General features: G+C 54.0%; 2 protein-coding genes across 9 annotated transcripts in view; both read left to right on the top strand.

The window, feature by feature from the left end:
- Nucleotides 1-10489, top strand: part of PEG3 (paternally expressed 3) — a 41538-nt gene extending 31049 nt beyond the window's left edge. For all 8 annotated transcript variants that reach the window (XM_086354751.1, XM_086354745.1, XM_086354744.1 and 5 more), the window contains one exon: nt 490-10489. In XM_086354751.1, coding sequence (XP_086210877.1) covers nt 490-6959 — 6470 coding nt within the window. In that variant the 3' untranslated portion in view covers nt 6960-10489. The remainder of the gene's footprint in view (nt 1-489) is intronic.
- A 1307-nt stretch (nt 10490-11796) lies between these two features.
- Nucleotides 11797-22197, top strand: part of LOC147354790 (uncharacterized) — a 30667-nt gene continuing 20266 nt past the window's right edge. Inside the window, exons 1-5 of the mRNA XM_086349431.1 lie at nt 11797-11853; nt 12181-12337; nt 13056-13107; nt 17548-17744; nt 21959-22048. Coding sequence (XP_086205557.1) covers nt 11797-11853; nt 12181-12337; nt 13056-13107; nt 17548-17744; nt 21959-22048 — 553 coding nt within the window. The remainder of the gene's footprint in view (nt 11854-12180; nt 12338-13055; nt 13108-17547; nt 17745-21958; nt 22049-22197) is intronic.

The following is a 22197-nucleotide window of genomic DNA, read 5'->3' as shown; positions in this document are numbered from 1 at the left end:
AGCGGGCGCTGGGCGCACGAGCAGACATGCCTTGGGGGGGCTGTGCACAGACACGGTGGTGTACACACACTGACACGCGGTGGGGGGTGTGCACAGACACGGTGGTGTACACACACTGACACGCGTTGGGGGGTGTGCACAGACACGGTGGTGTACACACACTGACACGCGGTGGGGGGTGTGCACAGACACGGCGGTGTACACACACTGACACGCGGTGGGGGGTGTGCACAGACATGGCGGTGTACACACACTGACACGCCGTGGGGGGTGTGCACAGACACAGTGGTGTACACACACTGACATGCAGCAGCATGCACTGATAGGGTGGCACGTGCACACACGCAGCAGCACACACAGTCACGTGGGGCGTGCACATGGATACAAGGCGAAGTGCAGTGACACTTGGGGGCACGTGGTCAGGGCACAGGGTACAGACGTTCATCCCAGGGCCCCAGGGAGTGAGTGTTCATACGGGGCTTCTTCCAGGTCTGAAGACGGCGCCTGAGACCAAGAAGTCAGCCCACCGGCGGGGCATCTGCGAGGCCGAGTCCTCCCATGGGGTGATCATGGAGAAGTTCATCAAGGACGTGGCCCGCAGCTCCAGGTCCGGGCGGGCACGGGAGTCAAGTGAGCGGCCGCACCGGCTCTCCCGGAGGGCGGGCGGCGACTGGAAAGAAGCATCGTTCAGCAGGAGGGAGGCGGGAGCCTCAGAGAGGGGCCCAGAGGGGGGCGCCTTTGGGGGAGGAGGCTTCAGCTGTGGCTCAGACCTGGTTTCCAAAAAGCGTGCTCTGGAGAGAAAAAGGCGCTACCACTTCGACGCGGAAGGGCAGGGCCCAGTGCACGATCCCAGGGGCGGGGCAAGGAAACGGCCCTTCGAGTGCGGAGGCGAGGCCCGCAGGGCCGCCAAGGCGGCAGGTGCCAGCAGCCTGAGCGCTCCGCCCGTGGCCCCGTCGCAGCCGCTCGACTTCGGGGCCATGCCCTACGTGTGCGATGAGTGCGGGAGGTCCTTCGCGGTCATTTCTGAGTTTGTGGAGCACCAGATCGTGCACACCCGGGAGAGCCTGTACGAGTATGGGGAGTCCTTCATCCACAGTGCAGCCGTCAGTGAGGCCCAGAGCAGGCCCGAGGGTGCCAGGCGCTCTGAGGGTGCGCAGGCCGCTGGCCTGGCCGAGCATCGGGGGGGCCAGGCCCAAGAGCACCTCCGGGGCAGTGGGGACGAGGAGCAGGACGAGCCCTTCCTGCCCAGCCCCACCTTCAGTGAGCTTCAGAAGATGTACGGCAAGGACAAGTTCTACGAGTGCAAGGTGTGCAAGGAGACCTTCTTGCACAGCTCGGCCCTGATTGAGCACCAGAAGATCCACAGCCACGAGGACAGGGAGAAGGAGCGTAGTACGGGCGCCGTGAGGCGCACCCCCATGCTTGGAGAGTTGCAGAGGGCCTGCGGGAAGGAGAAACGCTACGAGTGCAAAGTCTGTGGGGAGACCTTCCACCACAGTGCAGCCCTGCGGGAGCACCAGAAGACCCACGGCCGAGGGAGCCCGTCTGAGGGCAGGGCCAGAGCCTTCGAGGAGACCTTCATTCCTGGCCAGTCCCTGAAGAGGCGCCAGAAGACCTACTCTAAAGAGAAGCTCTACGACTTTAGAGAGGGCGGGGATGCCTTTGGGCGGAGCTCAGACTTCATGGAGCACCAGAAAATTCATTCTCGGAAGAGCTACTTCGACAGCCGGGGGTATGAGAAGCCGCTGCTCCACAGCATGTCCATGCCCGGCTCTCAGAAGAGTCACACGATCACCAGGCCGCCCGAGGATGAGGATGAAGAGAAGGCATTCACTGCCGGTAGCAGCCCCGAAGACGGCCAGGAGGCCCGGGGCTACGAGAGGAGCGCCTACGAGAGGGCCATCCTCCACAGCCTGGCCGCCTTCCGGCCTCCCCGTGGCCTCAGGGAGGACGGGGAGCCCTCCACATACCTCTCAGGCCTTCGTGACCCGCCGCAGAAGACCCCAGCCTGGGAGAGCCCTTATGCTGGAGGCAGGCACAGCTTTTTCAGGAGCTCAGTCTTCTACCGCGCATCGCGCCCTGCTCCTCTGGACCACCTTGCTGGGGAAGGCCCCAGCGGGTGGCAGAGAGACGGCGAAGCCTCCGGCCCCAGCTCAGATGGCCGCCAGCACCAGAAGGCGCGTGCCAAGAAGAAGAACATCGAGCGCAAGAATTACGACGCCTCCATGATGCACTCCCTGCATTTTGGTGAGTCTCAAACATTTCGCCCGAGAGAGAGATTTTACGAATGTCTAGAATGTGGAGAGTTCTTTGTCCGTAGCTCTGAGCTGGCTGAACACCAGAAGATCCACAGCAGGAAGAAGCTTTCTGGAAGTAAAAACTACCTACGGTCTGTCCTTCGCAGCCTGTCCTCCACTGACCCTCAGACCAGCTACCAAGGCCAGTCAGTGCAGATGAGTTATCCCCAGGAAGCAGCTCAGACCAGTTATGCTGAGCTAGCAGCTCAGACCAGTTATGCTGAGCTAGCAGCTCAGACCAGTTACGCTGAAGAGCCAGCTCAGACCAGTTACGCCGTAGAGCCAGCTCAGACCAGTTACGCCGAAGAACCAGCTCAGACAAGTTACACTGAGGCACCAGCTGAGGCTAGTTATACTGAGGAACCAGCTCAGACCAGTTGTATTGAGGAACCAGCTCAGACCAGTTACACCAACCCAGCAGCTGAGACCAGTTACACTGAAGAACCAGCTCAGACCAGTTACACTGAGGCACCAGCTGAGGCTAGTTATACTGAGGAACCAGTTCAGACCAGTTGTATTGAGGAACCAGCTCAGACCAGTTATACTGACCCAGCAGCTGAGACCAGTTACACTGAAGAACCAGCTCAGACCAATTACACTGAGGAACCAGCTGAGGCCAGTGGTATTGAAGAACCAGCTCAGACCAGTTGTATTGAAGAACCAGCTCAGACCAGTTGTATTGAAGAACCAGCTCAGACCAGTTGTATTGAAGAACCAGCTCAGACCAGTTACACTGACCCAGCAGCTGAGACCAGTTACACTGAAGAACCAGCTCAGACCAATTACACAGAGGAATCAGCTGAGGCCAGTTATACTGAGGAACCATCTCAGACCAGCTGTATTGAAGAACCAGCTCAGACCAGTTACACTGACCCAGCAGCTGAGACCAGTTACACCGAAGAACCAGCTCAGACCAGTTACACCAAGGAGCCGGCTGAGGCCAGTTATACTGAGGAACCAGCTCAGACCAGTTGTATTGAGGAACCAGCTCAAACCAATTACACCAAGGAATCAGCTAAGGCCAGTTATACTGAGGAACCAGCTCAGACCAGTTGTATTGAGGAACCAGCTCAGACCAGTTACACTGACCCAGCAGCTGAGACCAGTTACACTGAAGAACCAGCTCAGACCAATTACACCGTGGAATCCGCTGAAGCCAGTTATACTGAGGAACCATCTCAGACCAGCTGTATTGAAGAACCAGCTCAGACCAGTTACACTGACTCAGCAGCTGATACCAGTTACACCGAAGAACCAGCTCAGACCAGTTGCACCGAAGAACCAGCTCAGACCAGTTATACCCAAGAACCAGCTCAGACCAGTTACACCGAAGAACCAGCTCAGACCAGTTACACCCAAGAACCAGCTCAGACCAGTTACACCGAAGAACCAGCTCAGACCAGTTACACCGAAGAACCAGCTCAGACCAGTTACACCGAAGAACCAGCTCAGACCAGTTACACCCAAGAACCGGCTCAGACCAGTTACACCGAGGAACCGGCTCAGACCAGTTACGCCCAAGAACCGGCTCAGACCAGTTACGCCGAGGAACCAGCTCAGACCAGTTACGCCGAGGAACCAGCTCAGACCAGTTACGCCGAGGAACCAGCTCAGACCAGTTACGCCGAGGAACCAGCTCAGACCAGTTACGCCGAAGAACCAGCTCAGACCAGTTACGCCGAAGAACCAGCTCAGACCAGTTACACCCAAGAACCAGCTCAGACCAATTACACCGAGGAACCGGCTGAGGCCAGTTACGCCGAGGAACCGGCTGAGGCCAGTTACGCCGAGGAACCGGCTCAGACCAGTTATCCTGAGGAACCGGCTCAGACCAGTTACGCCGAGGAACCGGCTCAGACCAGTTACGCCGAGGAACCGGCTCAGACCAGTTACGCCGAGGAACCGGCTCAGACCAGTTATCCTGAGGAACCGGCTCAGACCAGTTATCCTGAGGAACCGGCTCAGACCAGTTACGCCGAGGAACTGGCTCAGACCAGTTACGCCAAGGAACCGGCTCAGACCAGTTATCCTGAGGAACCGGCTCAGACCAGTTACGCCGAGGAACCGGCTCAGACCAGTTACGCCGAGGAACCGGCTCAGACCAGTTACGCTGAGGAACCGGCTCAGACCAGTTATAGTGAGGAACCAGCTCAGACCAGATACACTGGGGAACCAGCTCAGACCAGATATGCGGAAGAACCAGCTCAGACCAGATATGCCGAGGAACCAGCTCAGACCAGTTATGCCGAGGAACCAGCTCAGACCAGATATGCCGAGGAACCAGCTCAGACCAGATATGCCGAGGAACCAGCCCAGACCAGATATGCCGAGGAACCAGCTCAGACCAGATACGCTGGGGAACCAGCTCAGACCAGATATGCCGAGGAACCAGCTCAGACCAGATATGCCGAGGAACCAGCTCAGACCAGTTATGCCGAGGAACCAGCTCAGACCAGTTATGCCGAGGAACCAGCTCAGACCAGATATGCCGAGGAACCAGCCCAGACCAGTTATTCTGAGGAACCAGCTCAGACCAGATATGCTGGGGAACCAGCTCAGACCAGATATGCCAGGGAACCAGGTCAGACCAGATATGCTGAGGAACCCCCAGCTGAGACTAGTTATGCTGAACTAGTAGCTCAGATTAGTTATGCTGAACTAGTAACTCCGACTAGTTACGCTGAACTAGCAGCTGAGACCGGTTACTTTGAACCACCAGCTCAGACTAGTTATACTGAACCAGCTGAGACCAATTATGCTGACCCAGCAGCTCAGGTCAGTTTTGATGAACCACCAGCTGAGGCTAGTTATGCTGATCTAGCAGCTGAGATCAGTTATGCTGAACTAGCAGCTGAGACAAGCTATGCTGACCTAGCAGCTCAGATCAGCTATGATGAACCACCAGCTGAGACTAGTTATGCTGAGCTAGCAGCTCAGATCAGTTATTCTGAACCAGCAGATCAGACTAGTTATGCTGAGCTAGCAGCTCAGACCAGTTACTCTGAACCACTAGCTCAGACCAGCTATGCTGAGCTAACAAGTGAGACTAGTTACTGCGAGCAGCCAGTCCTCAATGAATGTAAGGAGTGTGGGGAATGCTTTGCCACCGTTGAAGACCTTGGCAGACATCAGAAGATCTATGCCCGAGAGAAATTCCATGATGGGAAGCTGTTTGGAGAGCCTGTGATGCAGGACCTGGGCCTGGATGGGTCTCCGGAGGAAGAGCTGGAAGAGCAGGAGGAGCCCGAGGAGCCCGAAGACTCCATCTATGGCTGTAAGGACTGTGGGCTGGGCTTCGCGGACCGCGCGGACCTCCGGGACCACCAGAAGGTCCACGGCCGGGAGTACCTGGTGGACAGCCGTGAGTACACGCACCCCGCGGTGCACATGCCGCCTGTCAGCGAGTACCAGAAAGATTGCCTCGGAGAGCAGCTCTACGAGTGCCCGGCCTGCGGGGAGTCGTTCGTGCACAGCTCGTTCCTCTTTGAGCACCAAAAGGTCCACGAGCAGGACCAGTTCTACGGCCACAGGCGGTACGAGCCCTTCATGCAGCCCCTGATTGTCAGCCCGCGGCGGCCACAGGCCCCGCAGAAGAGCGCCCCGGCCGGGGTGGGCCCGCAGTGCCAGGTATGCGGGCAGGACTTCATCCATGCCTCGGTCCTCAGCGAGCACGCCCGGGGCCATGCCGGCGAGGGGCTGCCGGATCAGGGCCAGGGGGGCGCGGGCGCGGCGGGGCCCGGCCCGGCACCCACGGAGCCGCAGCAAGACCCGGGCGAGGAGCAGCGCTACGAGTGTGAGACCTGCGGCGAGTCCTTCCCCAGCCAGGCCGATCTCCAGGAGCACATGCGTGTGCACGAGAAGGGCGAGCCCTACGACTACGGGGCCGCCTTCGTGCACACGTCTTTCCTCACGGAGCCGCCCAAGAGGGACTGGCCCTTCTATGAGTGCAAGGACTGCGGCAAGTCCTTCATCCACAGCACCATCCTCACCAAGCACCAGAAGCTGCACCTGCAGGAGGAGGGCGCGGCCGCCGCGGCCGCCGCCACGGCCCAGGAGGCAGAGGCCAACGTCCTCGTCCCCCGGGAAGTCCTGCGCATCCAGGGCTCCAACGTGGAGGCGGCTGAGCCCGAGGTGGAGGCGGCTGAGCCCGAGGTGGAGGCGGCCGAGCCTGAGGTGGAGGCGGCCGAACCCCTCGGGGAGGCCGAGGGCCCGGAGTGGGAGGCCGCGGAGCCGAGCGGCGAGGCGGAGCAGCCCCACGCCGAGGCCGAGCAGCCTGACATGGACGCCGACGAGCCGGACGGCGCGGGCATCGAGGACCCGGAGGAGCGCGCCGAAGAACCCGAGGGCGACGACGACGAGCCGGATGGCGCGGGCATCGAGGACCCCGAGGAGGAGGGCGAGGAGCAAGAGATCCAGGTGGAGGAGCCCTACTACGACTGCGGCGAGTGCGGGGAGACCTTCCCCTCGGGCGCCGCCTACGCCGAGCACCTGACGGCGCACGCCAGCCTCGTCATCCTGGAGCCCGCCGGCCTCTACGGCGAGGGCGCTGGTGGCCCAGAGGGCGGCCGGCCCGACGACGAGCTCTTCAAGTGCGACGTGTGCGGGCAGCTCTTCAGCGACCGCCTGTCCCTGGCCAGGCACCAGAACACCCACACCGGCTGAGGCCCGGGGGCACCCTGGGACCCGACCCTCCTCACCCACACTCACCGGACCCACTGCGACCGCCCGGACTGCACTCACCCGATCTGGACTTCAGACACCCGGCCCGGACACAGCCCCACGCCAGCTGAGGCTCGGCGGGCCGGGGCCTCCACTGGGACCCGGCCGGCCCCCTCACCCACACACAACCGGACCCACCGAGCTGGCCTGCACTGCACCCAGCGGCCTGGATTCAGACTCTCGGCCCCAAGGTGCAGATGCTTGCAGCTCCCTTGTCCAGCACAGCAGGTACCTGCGGGACAGCAGGGCACTCGGCCGCCCGCCGCCGGGGCCTTCGCGGCTGCAGAGAGCGCCCGTCTGTGACAGCCCGGGACCTCCGCGCACTGCCTCCCGAGCTGTGCACAGAACAGCCCAGCACAGTGAACTGGACTGAGTGTGACGCTCACTGGCCGCTTACCTGCAGACGCACCTCACCTGGTACTCTGGTTTTGCTTTTTTCTTTTTTTTTGGAGGAGGAAGAGAGCAACAAATTACAATATATTTGTAAGCATCTTAGAGCTTTAGAAAGATTTATTGTGAGCTGTTTGAACCCTATCAGTATCTTTTTGACTAACTGACTGGTTCCTTACTTTCTACATAACCCCCTCATGGTGTAGGCGTGAAAGGCAGAGCGTCTTGCCCGCTTCGCTGTGTGAAGGGAAGTCCTGTCTGCTCCCCTTTCAGGCGCCTCGTCTACACCGACACTTCTGAAACCTCGTGCTGTGTAAGCCTTTACTGTATGTGGATTGGCCTTTTGTAACCTCTTTGGTTGGTTGCCACCTTGTAACCTTGCAGTGGGTCTCATGCAAAAAACACTACAAGTTTTTGTTATTTTTATTTTTTAACCCACCTTGATGTCTCTTCGATAGTGAATTTTACAAAAGCCGAAGCTTTTCCCTGTGAGTCTTACATCCTTGCCTTTAAAGAGTGGGTTGTAACCATCACTAGATCACGCGTGCCTAATGAAGGTTGAGAACCACGGGGGAGGGGGGCTCTCCTGGTGTAAATACGGTTGAGGGCCTACGACTTCATTACTTCCCTTTGCGCGCTTCCTGCCTTAAGTGACCAGTAGCAACGTGGCTTGGCCCCTCCGTGCCGCCACATGGCAAGTCTGCACCCTGGGTGCCCAGGAGCTAGTATCCTTAGAGCTTTCCAGCCTGAGACTTAATCCTCCTCTCCACCTGTCTGACCCTCAACCAACCCCATGTCTAACTTGCATTTAAAAAAAAAATAGAAAAAATCTTTCTTTACAGCCAACTCGAGCTCGACACGGACTCAGGTTCCCCGGCAGCCTTAATTTGCTTCGTTGCCATCTGTCCCCCTCTCAGGTCGCGCCTTCCTGACAAGCACCCCCGCTGCCCTCAGAGCGGCCCCTGTCCCGCCGCCCCAGTCTCCTGTGCTGCCGTCCCAAGCTGACCTCGCCGCTCTGGGGTCTCCTGCGTCCTGCCTTGTGCCCTCCCTTTGCTTCCCCGCCCCCTCTTCGAATAATGACTATTATGAAATTTCTTGGCTTTGAGTTGGCTGGCAAAAAAATTAAAAAAATTTTTTTTAAAACTTAAAAAAAAAAGAGGATCTTGTAGCTGCAGTGAGCAGAAGCTAAGAGCAGATTGTTTGGGAGAGCAGAGTGAGATCTGCTCGGGAGCCGCGTCTGGACCCCCCTCTCCTAGGTCCCTGCCATGAGGGCTGGGGAAAGTGTGTCAGAGCTGGAGGGAACGCCAAAGTCAGGGAGAGCCAAAGATGGGGGTCCTGACGCCTTACCAGACCTGGGAGGGCAGGGTCTGACAGAAGGAACATCAGAAGCAGGGACTGGAAGGCCCCAATGGGGGAGGTTGAATGAATGAGCAGGGTGTCCTGGCAGTTAGGAGAAGGGGCCGCTTGGTGGCCTGGTGTCGATGAGGGCAGCTGCATCACAAGACCCAACATTGGAACGGACGCCCCGGAGCCCCGAGGGGCTGCGAGCTGGGAGCCAGCCTGCGTGGCGTAGGGGTGAACCTGGCGTTCATCGCTGTCGGCGGCACCAACTGGTAGAGTGTTTTCAGAGAGCCACCTGCCCAGCGTCCGTTCCAACCATCCTTTGGTCAGTGAGCGATCAGGAACAACTGACAAATGCCAAAAATAGGAGCAAGGTGAAGGGAGTGTGTCCGCGCACTCTGAATGCAGCTGTCTAGAAATGATAATCATGGAGAGTTACGTAGTGACGTGGAGATATATTTACGGAATACCAAGTGGAAAAAGCAGGACACAGAATTATATTTATACTACAATTATAGCTGTTTAAAAATGTATGCTTATAGTCAAAAGCTGTGGTGGTGGTGCTGTTGTAGGCTTATAGTTGAGCATTATTTTCTTAAATTCCTTGAATGTTTATGGTAGTGTTACTCAAAAGCTTATAATCACGTCTCCATTGTGAACATAATTTGAGCTCATTATTCAGGCACTCAGAGAATACAGAAAAGTGGAGGGAAAAAAATCCATATACCCACCATCCAAAGATGACAGATATGCTCCTCACTACATTGTTTATTCTTCTTTCTGTGCACAGGCTTATAACTGTGTCCCAAACGTGTACTCAGATTAAGTGTTAGCTTTGTGGAATTATGGTTAAACGCTTTCATCCTAATGTTTTCAGATGGCCCTTAAAATAGTTTCCTGATAACAAAGTATATTCTGCTTGCTTCAATTAGCAAGCATAATACACACCCAGAGGAATAATTGGAAAATACAAAATAAATGAGAAAAGAACAAAAAAAGTCGCCCATATTCCCAACGCCCAACAACTACTGTTAACATCTTGTTTCCTCCATCTCGTATCAGTGCACAAGCTTGTGATTTATGACCGTGGTGAATATGTGTGCATACAGTCTAAAATGAAAAAAAATCACAGAAAATAATTAAAGTAGTGTTGTCATTGTGGGATTATGGTTAACTATCTTGTCTCAAATTTCTTGAATGATCTTTGGTGTTTTGAGTATTAAATCTTATGTATGTTTTTCCATTAAAATTCTTAATACATACTCATGGCATACCTTGGGGGAGATTTAGTAAAGCAAAAGAAATTCACGCATATTCCTGACACCCAACAATCATTGCTGTTAAACCTTGATCTGTGCACAGTCAGGACGGGGGTGTCTGTGGTGAGAATGCAGAGGGTTGAAGAGGAGAAGAAAGCAGTGAAGGAACGGTCGTGTGGTCTTTGCCGGCGTTAAGGCTGTGGGGTTCACTTTCCTGGGAGGCCTGTCTCGTTGTGTCCCGGTCACCGACCTTTTATGACGGGTGCCTCCACTGTAACTGCAGTGCCTGCTCACTGTAGAAACCCGGCACTTACAGAAGTGTGGAAGAGAGGCGTGCCCCTGTCGCCATCACCCAAAGACCACGGTTAACATCTGGACACGTTTTCTTCATCTTGTCTCTGTGCACAGGTTTTTGGTTTGTTAGTATGGTTGTGGTCGTTCTATCTGTAATCGTGTCACCAATAAAAATAAAGTTGAAAATAAGATAGCTCTCAGCCTCTTCTTTTGTCCATTTGAAGTGTTCGGGGTGTTTAAAAAATATGAGCACTTAGTGTCCCCCTTAGGCCCTACAAATCTCCTCCCTTTTTAAATTATTGTGTATTTCAACAGCACACTTCTAAGGGATCTCAGTACTACACAAAGCCACATTTGTAACTGCACTAATAAAATTAAAAGATGATACATATCAATAGTGTTTTTAAACTTGACATTAAGCGTTAGGTAAGTTTTACTTACTCTGAGTCTGCATTTAAAATTTTAATCTCATCTAAATACAATACTCCCTCAAACACAAACAAGAATGATCCCCGCAACATAAAAAGAATGTTCGTACTGTGATTTGGAATCCCTTTGTATTCAGTCGTGTCTGACTGTGACCCCAGGGTCTGCAGCCCACCTGGCTCCCGTGTCCATGGAGTTCTTCAGGCAAGAATACTGGGGTGGGTTGCCATTTCCTCCTCCAGGGGATCTTCCCAACCCGTCTCCTGCACTGTAGGCAGCTTCTTTACCATGTGAGCCGCCAGAAGACCTATTACATAAAGTGTGTGTCCCTAACTCCCCTGAAGCCAAATGGATCTGTCTGAAGGTGCCTGACCAGCTCTCGAGTCACAGCTTCAATAATCCTTCCAGGGGTGTCCAAGATCGTCAGGGCAAGGGGTCAGTTCTCTTTTAAGGCTGACTTCCTGCAGAGTTCATCACTAACAGACAACCTGTAGGAAGGGAAAAGGTGAGGGTCGCTGGGGCTTGCCTGGCCAGCGCTTGCCCTCTCAGACAGCTCCCCGGTGCCCCTGCCACACGCTTATTCCCCGAGCCAGACCCCTCCCTGGCCTCAGCTGACTATGCTCCTGGGTCCCCGCGGTCCCGTCAGACCCAGACCAGGGGCCGGCCGGTGTGCCAGGGAGGCTGGGCGCCCGGCGCCTGGGGCTCTTGGTGGCACTGCCCTGTGATCTTCCTAAGAACGCCTCTCCCACGAGCTGACTTTGTCAGCCAGTTCTTGGTGTTTTCCCTTGCCTCGAATCCTTTTCCCTTCCCTGGGAACTGGCAAGTCTGCTTAGAAGGATCAATTCCCGGCCCCTCCCCGTCCCAAGGTCGGCACTGACCACGCATCAGTGCCCCCCATTCTTTCTCTGAGCACACTGTCCCGGCAGGCTTCTCCCTCCCTCTACTTGGCCAAAGTTGGTCATTTGTATCCCCAAAGAGCCCTAAGGGAGACACAGAGTGGGCTGGACATCATAAACCCTGAGGGAAACTGGGATACTCGGAAAAACTCAGGATCGGGCCCCGGGACAGGGATGGGGACCGTGAAGACTGAGGCACGTGGCAGTAAGATCCCTACGTACCACCCGGACGTCAGTCCTCTGGCTCCTCTGCTTGGGGGGGGGGGGGGCGGGGACAGGGGAGGGCTTGACAGCAACTGTCACAAACCCCGAGACTGCGAAGGATGTCCAGGTGAAAGCCACAGGTGGGTTTAAGGCACGAAACAGGACGCTGCGGGTCCTCTCTGACTGTGCTCGGCCGCCTCCATAGCCCTGCCCTGTCTCCAGCGACAAAAGCTTAGGCAGCCCCGGGAGAAATGGAATCCTGGCGATCAGAAAGGTGGCGTCTGGAAGACTTCGGACCCCTCTGAAGCTGCAAGCCCTTGAAAACACTCCTCATCCATCACCTCCCTCTCGCAGGACGGGAAGCAGGGGGCGCTGCCTGTGGGAGCGGCAGCTGTCGAAACGCTCTCTGATGTCCTTTGGGATGGGCTGAACCCCTGTACTGAAACGGAGGAAGCATACGCAGACTCAGAGAACAAGCTTATGGTTGTGGGGGAAAGGATGGAGGGGGATGGTTAGGGAGCTTGGGATGCACATGTGCACACACGGCTAGATTCAAAATGCAGACCCAACAGGGACCTATTAGAGCACAGGGAGCTCTGCTCAGGGTTAAGCGGCAGCCTGGATGGGAGGGGAGTTTGGGGGGAAATGGGTGCATGTGTATATATGTGGCTGAGTCCCTTTGCTGTTCACCTAAACTATCACAGCTACACCCCAATACAAAATAAGTTTAAAAAAGAAGTATGGCTGGTGTAGTCAGATCCTGGAGTGGGTGCGGTGGCCCCTCAAAGGACCCGCTGCAGTGAGAGACTCCTAAACCACAACTAGAGGGCTGGCCCTGCTCTCAGCAACTAGAGAAGGCCGGAGTCACGGCAAAATCCCAGTGCAGCCAAAAAATGAATTAATTTAAAATATACCAGTAGTCTGGCGTTCACCTTTAATATTAAAAAGCTTTATCTATTTAAGGTTTACAATGTAATGTTTTGATTCCATATATATTGTATAATAATTATCGCAATCAAAATAAGTAACATATCCATCACCTCACATGGTTATCTTTTGGGGGGCAGCAAGAAGAGAGGTCTACTCTTTTGGCAAATTTCAAGTATATAATACAGTAGTATTAACTAAAGTCACCAAGCTGTACATTAGAACTCCAGAACTTATTCATCCAGCATAACTAAAACTTTATACATTTTGGGCCACACCCCTTCATCCACCACACTTCCCAGACACTGGCAACGACTATTCTAAGAGCTTGACTGTCTTAAATCCCACATATAAGTGAGATCATGCAGTATTTATACCACACTATTTTCCATAGTAGCTGTATCAGCTTGTATTTCCTCCAAAAGTATGCGAGTTCTCTTTTCTCCACATCCTTAACATTAGTTATCTTTCGTCTTTTTGGATAATAGCCATCCTAACAGGTATGCAGTGCTATCTCTCGTGTGTGTTTTTGGCTACGAGGCAGGTGGGATTTTAGCTTCTCAACCAGGGCTCGAACCTGTGCCCCCTGAACAGGAAGCTCAGAGTCTTTAACCACCGGACTGCCAGGAAAGACCCTCTTATTGTTTTAGTTTGCATTTCCCTCGAATACAGACTTAAATTGAAGAGAGTAGGGAAAACCACTAGACGATTCAGGTATGACTAAATCAAATCCCTTCTGATTATACAGTGGAAGTGAGAAACAAATTCAAGGGATGAGATCTGATAGAGTGCCTAAAGAACTATGGATGGAGGTTCGTGACATTGTACAGGAGGTAGTGATGAAGACCATCCCCAAGAAAAGAAATGCAAAAAAAGCAAAATGGCTGTCTGAGGAAGCCTTATAAATAGCTGTGAAAAGAGAAGTGAAAAGCAAAGGAGAAAAGGAAACATATACCCATTTGAATGCAGTGTTCCAAAGAACAGCAAGGAGAGATAAGAAAACCTTCCTCGGTGATCAGTGCAAAGAAACAGAGGAAAACAAAGAATGGGAAAGACTAGAGATCTCTTCAAGAAAACTAGAGATACCAAGGGAACTTTCCACACAAAGACGGACACAATAAAGGACAGAAATGGTATAGACCTAACAGAAGCAGAAGATATGAAGAAGAGGTGGCAAGAATACACAGAAGAACTGTACAAAAAAGATCTTCATGACTCAGATAATCACGATGGTATGATCACTCACCTAGAGCCAGACATCCTGGAATGCAAAGTCAAGTGGGCCTTAGAAAGCATCACTACAAACAAAGCTAGTGGAGGTGATGGGATTCCAGTTGAGCTCTTTCAAACCCTAAAAGATGATGCTGTGAAAGTGCTGCACTCAATATGCCAGCAAATTTGGAAAACTCAGCAGTGGCCACAGGACTGGAAAAGGTCAGTTTTCATTCCAATCCCAAAGAAAAGCAATGCCAAAGAGTGTTCAAACTACTGCACAATTGCACTCATCTCACATGCTAATAAACTAGTGCTCAAAATTCTCTAAGCCAGGCTTCAACAGTACATGAACTGTGAACTTCCAGATGTTCAAGCTGGATTTAGAAAAGGCAGAGGAACCAGAGATCAAATTGTCAACATCTGCTGGATCATTGAAAAAGCAAGAGAGTTCCAGAAAAAGATCTATTTCTGCTTTATTGACTATGCCAAAGCCTTTTACTGTGTGGATCACCATAAACTGTGGAAAATTCTTCAAAAGATGGGAATACCAGACCACCTGACCTGCCTCTTAAGAAACCTGTATGCAGGTCAGGAAACAACAGTTAGAACTGGACATGGAACAACAGACTGGTTCCAAATAGGAAAAGGAGTACATCAAGGCTGTATATTGTCACCCTGCTTATTTAACTTATATGCAGAGTACATCATGAGAAACACTGGGCTGGAGGAAGCACAGGCTGGAATCAAGATTGCCAGGAGAAATATCAATAACCTCAGATATGCAGACCACCCTTATGGCAGAAAGTGAAGAACTAAAGAGCCTCTTGATGAAAGTGAAAGAGGAGAGTGAAAAAGCTGACTTAAAGCTCAACAGTCAGAAAACTAAGATCATGGCTTCTGGTCCCATCACGTCATGGCAAATAGATGGAGAAACAGTGGAAACAGTGGCTGACTTTATTTTGGGGGGCTCCAAAATCACTGCAGATGGTGACTGCAGCCATGAAATTAAAAGTTGCTTACTACTTGGAAGGAAAGTTATGATCAACCTAGACAGCATATTAAAAAGCAGAGACATTACTTTGCCAGCAAAGGTCCATCTAGTCAAGGCTATGGTTTTTCCAGTAGTCATGTATGGATGTGAGAGTTGGACTATAAAGAAAGCTGAGTGCCTAAAAATTGATGCTTTTGAACTATGGTGCTGGAGAAGACTCTTGAGAGTCGCTTGGACTACAAGGAGGTCCAACCAGTCCATTGTGAAGGAGATCAGCCCTGGGTGTTCATTGGAAGGACTGATGTTGAAGCTGAAACTCCAATACTTTGGCCACCTGACGCAAAGAGCAGACTCATTTGAAAAGACCCTGATGCTGGGAAAGATTGAAGGCAGGAGGAGAAGGGGACGACAGAGGATAAGATGGTTGGATGGCATCACCGACTCGATGGACATGGGTTTGGGTGGACTCCGGGAGTTGGTGATGGACACAGAGGCCTGGCGTGCTGCAGTTCATGGGGTCGCAAAGAGTCGGACACAACTGAGCGACTGAACTGAACTTTGTGCCCCACTGTGTGTTCTTAGCAACTTTATTGAAGATCTGAAGATGAATGCCCTTATTTCTGACTATTCTGTTCCATTGCTCTATGTCTGTTTCAATGCTGGTTCCATACCATTGTTACTGCTGTAGATTTACAAGGTTTTTTTCTTTTTTCATCAAGAAATGTGATAGTTCCAAAAGTGTCTTTTCTTGCTCAAGATTGTATGGGCTAGTCAGGTCTTTTGTAGTTTCATCTTAATTTCAGGATTTATTTTCTATTTCTGTTAAAATGCTATGGAATTTTGATAGGGATTGCATTGAATTTGAAGATTGCTTTGGATAGAATAGACATTTAAACAGTATTAATTCTTCCAATCAATGAACATGGTGTATTGTCCCATTTATGTCTGTCTAGGAAATGGCACCCCACTCCAGTACTCTTGCCTGGAAAATTCCATGGACAGAGGAGCCTTGTAGGCTACAGTCCGTGGGGTCACAAAGAGTCAGACACGACTGAGTGACTTCACTCACTCACTCACTTGATTCCTTTCTGCACTGTTTTATATTTTCCAGTGCACAGAGCTTTCACCTCTTTGGTAAATTTATTCTTAAGTATTTTCTCTTTTTGATGGTTTTAGAAATAGGATTGTTTCTTAATTTCTTTTTCAGATTGTTTTTAGTATATGGAAGTGCTACTGATTTTTGAGTGTTGATGTTTACCCTGCAACTTTATTGAATTTGTGTGTTAGTTCTAACAGATTTTTGGTGGAGTATTTAGGATTTTCATTTAAATATCTATTTTACTTCTTCCTTTCTGATTTGAATGCCTTTTGTTTCTTTTTTCTTGCCTAATTGCTCTGGCTAGTGCTTCTAGTATTATGTAGAATAGGATTGGTAAGAATAAGCTGCTGCTGCTGCTAAGTTGCTTCAGTTGTGTCCGACTCTGTCAGGCTCCCCCATCCCTGGGATTCTCCAGGCAAGAACACTGGAGTGGGTTGCCACTGCCTTCTCCAATGCATGAAAGTGAAAAGTGAAAGTGAAGACATTCAGTCGTATCCGACTCTTAGCGACCCCATGGACTGCAGCCTACCAGGGTTCTCCATCCATGGGATTTTCCAGGCAAGAGTACTGGAGTGGGTTGCCATTGCCTTCTAAGAATAAGCATTCATGTCTTATTTCAGATCTTACAGGAAAAACTTTCAGCCATTCACCACTTATGTGATGTTAGCTGTTGGCTTGTTATAAATGGCCTTTATTAAGTTAAGGCTCACTCCTTCTATACCCAGTGTATTGGGACTTTTTATCATGAAAGGGTATTAAATTTTGTCCAGTGCTTTTTTTTCATCTACTGAGATGATAATATGATCTTTATCTTTGTCTCTTAATGTTGTATCATTTATTGATTTGCAGGTGTTAAGCCATCCTCGAATCCCAGTACATACTCACCAGACAACTCTTTTTAAAAAACTATTCCCAATACCACTATTACACTTAAAATAATTTCTTAATATTGCCAGATAGCCAGTGTTCAAATGTCTACATCAGACACGAGCATCTATTTTTAAGGTACTGTTTGAAATCTATGTTTAAATTACTCTCATACAAAATCTGCATAAACTTGTGATATTGTTGAATGCAGTGTTTTGCCTTTTATTGAGTACACACTGCTCTTGGCGGTGCAAGGCTGCTCAGGGGTGCTGGAAGTTTTGAGGCAGGGTCTCTAGGGACCTCTATGCTACTTTGGTCATTGTTGTTCAGTCGCTCAGTCGTGTCTGACTCTTTGCGATCCCGTGGACTGTAGCATGCCAAGCTTGCCTGTCCTTCACCATCTCACGGATTCTGTTCAAACTCATGTCCATTGAGTCCGTGATGCTACTTTACCCTCTGGTAAGCGGATGAGGTGCTGAGCATGAAGTTCCCCCCCACTCGCCCTTCATACCTACAGATGAAGGTAAAGCTCTCTCCAGCTGTAGGAACCCAGGGCTAGGGTGAAAGGAGGCAAACCACGTGGTACCCCTCCCCACCACCTCCACCACGCCTTCGGTTTCAGGACTACATTTCCCAGCGGTCCTGGCGCGCCACCCTACCTCGGGCTCCTTAGCAGACACAGGGAGGCTGGCGTCGGCGAGGCGCGGTGCCTTCTGGGACTTGTAGTTCGGTGGGCGGCGCTGGGTGCACTTAGGTCCAGGTTTGAATTCCGCCCACCCGCATTCGGCTCAGAGACGAGGCAGACAGTGCGGGCGAGCGGTGAGTTTGCGGCAGGAGAGGATGGGAGGTGGGCTGGTGCGGGGGGAGGGCAAAGGGGGAGAGAGTGCGTGTTTTGGGGTGCTTTGTCTCTGTCCGTGGAGCGTGGGGAGAGGGTCGGAGGAAGCGGGGTGGCTCAGCTGCGCGCTCTGGGGGGTGACAGCGGCTGGGTCCTGGGCCACCCCTCCCTGACCTGTTGTATCTCCGAGGGTGAAGGGTCTGGGGTGGTGGGTGTGAGTGAGTGAGCGTGTCAGCGTGCGAGGTGAGCCTGTCATGGGGGGAGGGGGCCATGTGGATGCCCGGGGTGCGTGGGACTGACTCGGAGTGTGTGGCCTTGTCTGCGCGTCCCAGGGCGGGAGACTTCGTGGGATTCCACACTGTAAGGATTCTGACTTTGCGAGGCGTCTGTGAGAGTCCGCACCTGCTCTGACAGGTGCAGTCTGAGGGCGCCTAGGGGGTGTGGGCGTGCGCGTGGAACCGAGTCTGACTGTGTGTCTGAATTCGAGCAGCTCACTCTGTGAAGGGCGTGCTAATCTGATGGCGGTGGCAGGCGGTATTCGGGGGCCTCCCGGACGCTGGATGGGTGCATTGAGAGCTAAGAGGGCCAGTGATGAACTTGGCTGGATGGGGCAAGTATAAACGACTTGCAGGGAACACCTGAGGCAGTTTGTAGGGGGCGTTGGGGCTGCAGAGAGGCCTCAGGAGGCACCTGAGTGTTCCCCAGAGTGGGTGTGAAGTTTGGGGTTTTAGAAGGGTTTTTGAGCTTGCAGTGGGTATGAGCAGGATGCTGGGCTGAGGGTGGGGGCTGGGAGCATGGCTGGTGCACACGTGTGAGAGGGGCAGCCCTGGGTGCTAAGTCTTCATTCCCCCGTGTCTGAGGTGTTTATCTGAAAAATGTGTGTGTCTACAAGTGTGTGTGTACGTGTCCATGTGGGTTACCTACAGATTGGAGTTGTATGAATCTGAATCTACATATTTGCATGTGGGGGAGTGAGTGCCTTTTACTGTTTTGAAAGGCCTGGAGGCTGAGAGGGTGACTGGTTTTCCAGGTATGTGTGTGTCTGCAGGCCCAGATTTCTGTGGATGGATTTCTGCATATCTGTCTGATTTGATTTCCTCGTAGGTTTCAATTTTTTCCAAGCCTATACTCCCAAAGGAGTGATTCTGAGGTTTAAAGAAAACCATCTGGAGAGAGTGTAAAGGAGAGTGATGGGGGTCTGAGAGGGGGAGGCCTCTGGGGGTGGGTCCCAGGTGAGACATAGGGTGGACCCTGGGGTGTCAGACAGAGGTGGTCTGGGTGTCCCCTAGGGTGTCCTTTGAGATCTAAGTGTGCAAAGGTGTGTGTCCTCCGTGTGTGTGCCTGGAAGTGCCCAGTATTTGAAGCTGTATCTGCACATCTGTGTGTGTGTGTGTGTGCCTGAGCTTCCCCGAACCTCAGGATGTTACTGCCCATCTGCGTGTGTTTCAGGATCTATAAGTGCGTCTTCATTTGCACACGTGGGGCTCTGGGGCCAGGGGTGTGTCTGGGAGTTGCTGAGAGTGTCCTCCTGTGAGTCCCGAGCAGGGGGTCAGCTCCCGAGAGGGAGTCACTGTGTGTCTGTGATCCTGCAGGACCCACCCCCACCCCCGAGGGGTCCCCAGCGCCCCCCAGCCCTGGGTCTCTGAAGCCCGAGCCTCTGTGCCTTTCCCAGGAAGGCCTGGCCTGGACAGTGGGGGAGGGGCGCTGGGGGGAGGGCTGTGCGCTGAGGTCCAGCAGGGACACCTCAGAAGAGGGACAGTGATGCTGGCAGGCTGGGGGTCTTCCTGGAGGAAGAGGCCCGGGACCCTCCCCACGAATAATGAAATTGCGGTGAACATTCCGAGGCCTGTGCGGGTGTCAGAGACTGTGTTAACCACCTGACTTGTGTTTAGGGGCGGGGGTGGGGGTTTATGCGTGTCTGTGAGCGACTCAGCCGCGTTCATTCACGCGAGTTTGTCCACGGCATCCCTTCGCATCTCCAGAGCCAGCGTGGCTCCAGCGCCAAGGACACGCGCTGAGCAAGCCCGCCCGCCCCTGCCCAGCGGCCGGGACAGAGTCTGGGTACCCTGGGTCCGGAGGTCAGTCCCGTGGCCGAAGCTCCGAGGGGTCTGCGCCTGCCAGAGGTCAGGGGTCCCCGCGGGGGGCGAGCGCCCCGGGAGGAGGTGCGGGCGCGCTCTGGGCTGCTGCCTGGGGGCCCCGAGACGCCGGGGCGCGCGCGGTGCGGGCCCTGCAGGAACCCCGGCTCCCCTGAGGGCGGGGGGCGTCCTCAGACCCTCGTGAGCCGCGGGGAGGCTCGAGTCCGAGGGAGGAGCGGAGCCTGGAGGGGACACAGGAGGCTGGGGTGTCCGGAGGCGGGGGTCCCCTCCAGGGCAGGCGGGGGGAGCCCGGGTCGTGCCCCCCGAGGTTCTGGGGGGCGGGGGGCGCGGACCCGGGACTCTGCTGTTTGCGGAGGAGGCGGGAGGGATGCGCGGAGGGTGCTGTGAGAGCCAGGCGGTCACGGGGCCTCAGAGAGCGGGGTCAGCGCGGGCCGCGGAGAGCGCCCGGGTGCGCGGGGCGGCCGGGGCTTGGGCGCGCCGGGGAGCTTCCGCGCGCTTCCCGCGCCCGCGGGCCCTGCGCGCACCTGCCGCGCGCGGGGAGCGCCTCTCAGAGCGCCCGGGCCGGCGGGGCGGCGTGTCCGCAGGCGGCTCTCGGTTCTTTAGAATAAACCTCTGGGCGCCCCTGGTGCCCCAGCCGCCTGGAGAGCGTCCTGGAGAGCCGGAGCGCGGGAGAGGCCCCGAGGGTCACCGCGTTCCTGGGGGTCGTCCCAGCTCTGAGGGCCCCGGAGGGCCGGCCCAGTTCTGAAGCCCACCTGACCTGGTGACCCGCCCCTTGTCCCTGTGCCTCAGCAGCTCAGTGACCCGGGGGGCTTCTCCCTCTTGCAGGGTTCCTCTCCCCCGGACGACCTGACCCAGAAGGAGGCCCTGGACTGGTGGGGAGGGGCACTGGGGAGGTCAGAGGTCAGGCTGGAGGGTCCCAGCATCAGAGACAGTGATTCAGGGAAGGTGGGTGGGAGCCGGTGGGGGGAGGCCCCCTGACCGCCCCAACAGCCATAGAGTTGGAGCCGACACAGGACTGCCTTGGTCTGGGTCAGACTGTGTTCTCAACACTGGACATGCATTGAATCCTGTTTAATCCTCACGTTTCATCATTCTGCTCATTTTGTGGAGGGGAAAGCTGACAGCACAAGAGGTTAAATACCCCCAAAGTGGGGGTATTTAATCGAATACTTACATTCGATTTTCAACAAATAATAAATTACCTTTTAGCATAAGTACATCCCAATATTTCATGGGATTTGCCTATACTTAAGAGTAATATACTGAAATAAATTTTTTAAAATGAAGTTTTGAAATGTAGACATGTCCCATGCAGTGTTGGAGATATTTATACTAAAAATTGATTTATGTGTCTGAAAGTCAAATGTCAGTTTGCTGCGTATTTGTTACAACGTTAAATCTGGCAAACTTGATCCTTGAGATCTCCCAGCTAGTGACTGGGAGGCTTGAATCCCCCCAGCTCACAGTCACAAGACACACTGGCCACATCCTGCCCAGGGTGATGCTGGGGCGGAGGTGAGGAGCCCACACTGAGCCTGTGCCCAGCCCCCTCCCTGCAGGGCTGGCCCAGCCAGCCCCTCCCCTCACCCAGCTCCTGAGGGCGGGACTGATGCCTCCTGTACCTGGAGGGGCCCAGGACAGGAGGGGAGGGCCTGTCTGAACCCCTTGGGCAGGCTGCCTGGGAGCCCTGGGACGGAGCTGAAACATGGTGATGGTAATGCTGACCTTGAGGTGCACTTACTGAGTGCCTGCTGTATGCCAGACTCCAGAGGCCCTTTGGATACCCAGTTAGCCGAGCTGCAGCTTCCTGGTCCCAGCACTTCGTGTCACAGTTGTTCTAGTTTTAAAGGGGGGTGAGCCCCAGGTACCACGAGCCCTGCCCTTGTCCTTGCCAGGCGCCATGACAACCGCTCTCCCCAGATCACACCCTGGGCCTTGGAGGAAACCAGCAGGAGCCGTTGCCAGCACGCCCCCTTGGATGCTGGGGACCCGGAGACGTGGGAGGGGATGGAGCTGTCTGAGTCCACCCGAGCTCTGAGAGCCACACCCGGGCCCCCCGGCTCCACTGCCCGGGCACTAACTGCTCTGTGTCCTGTCCGCAGGGAGGACCTGTGGTGCCATGATGCTGCCTCTGAGCACCATCGAGGGCCAGGAGACCGAGGAGGTGCAGACCAGGCCTCCGGAGAAAGGAGGTGAGACCCGTGTGGGGCGGAAACTGTGGCAGGCGGGAGTGGGGAGGTGTCCGGGCCGTGGGTCTCCAGCCCCAAATATCTGCCCCTGGCTCCTCTAAAGGAGGGAGGTCCCTGAGCAGTGCCTGGGAGGAACCGCCAGACACTACCTC

This window comes from Bos grunniens, chromosome 18 (genome assembly GCF_055505025.1).
Source record: "Bos grunniens cultivar Pamir isolate PY7600 chromosome 18, Bosgru_T2T1.0, whole genome shotgun sequence".
Taxonomy (NCBI): Eukaryota; Metazoa; Chordata; class Mammalia; order Artiodactyla; family Bovidae; genus Bos; species Bos grunniens.
Note: the sequence above shows the minus strand (reverse complement) of the source record. Positions and strands in the feature narration are given on the sequence as shown.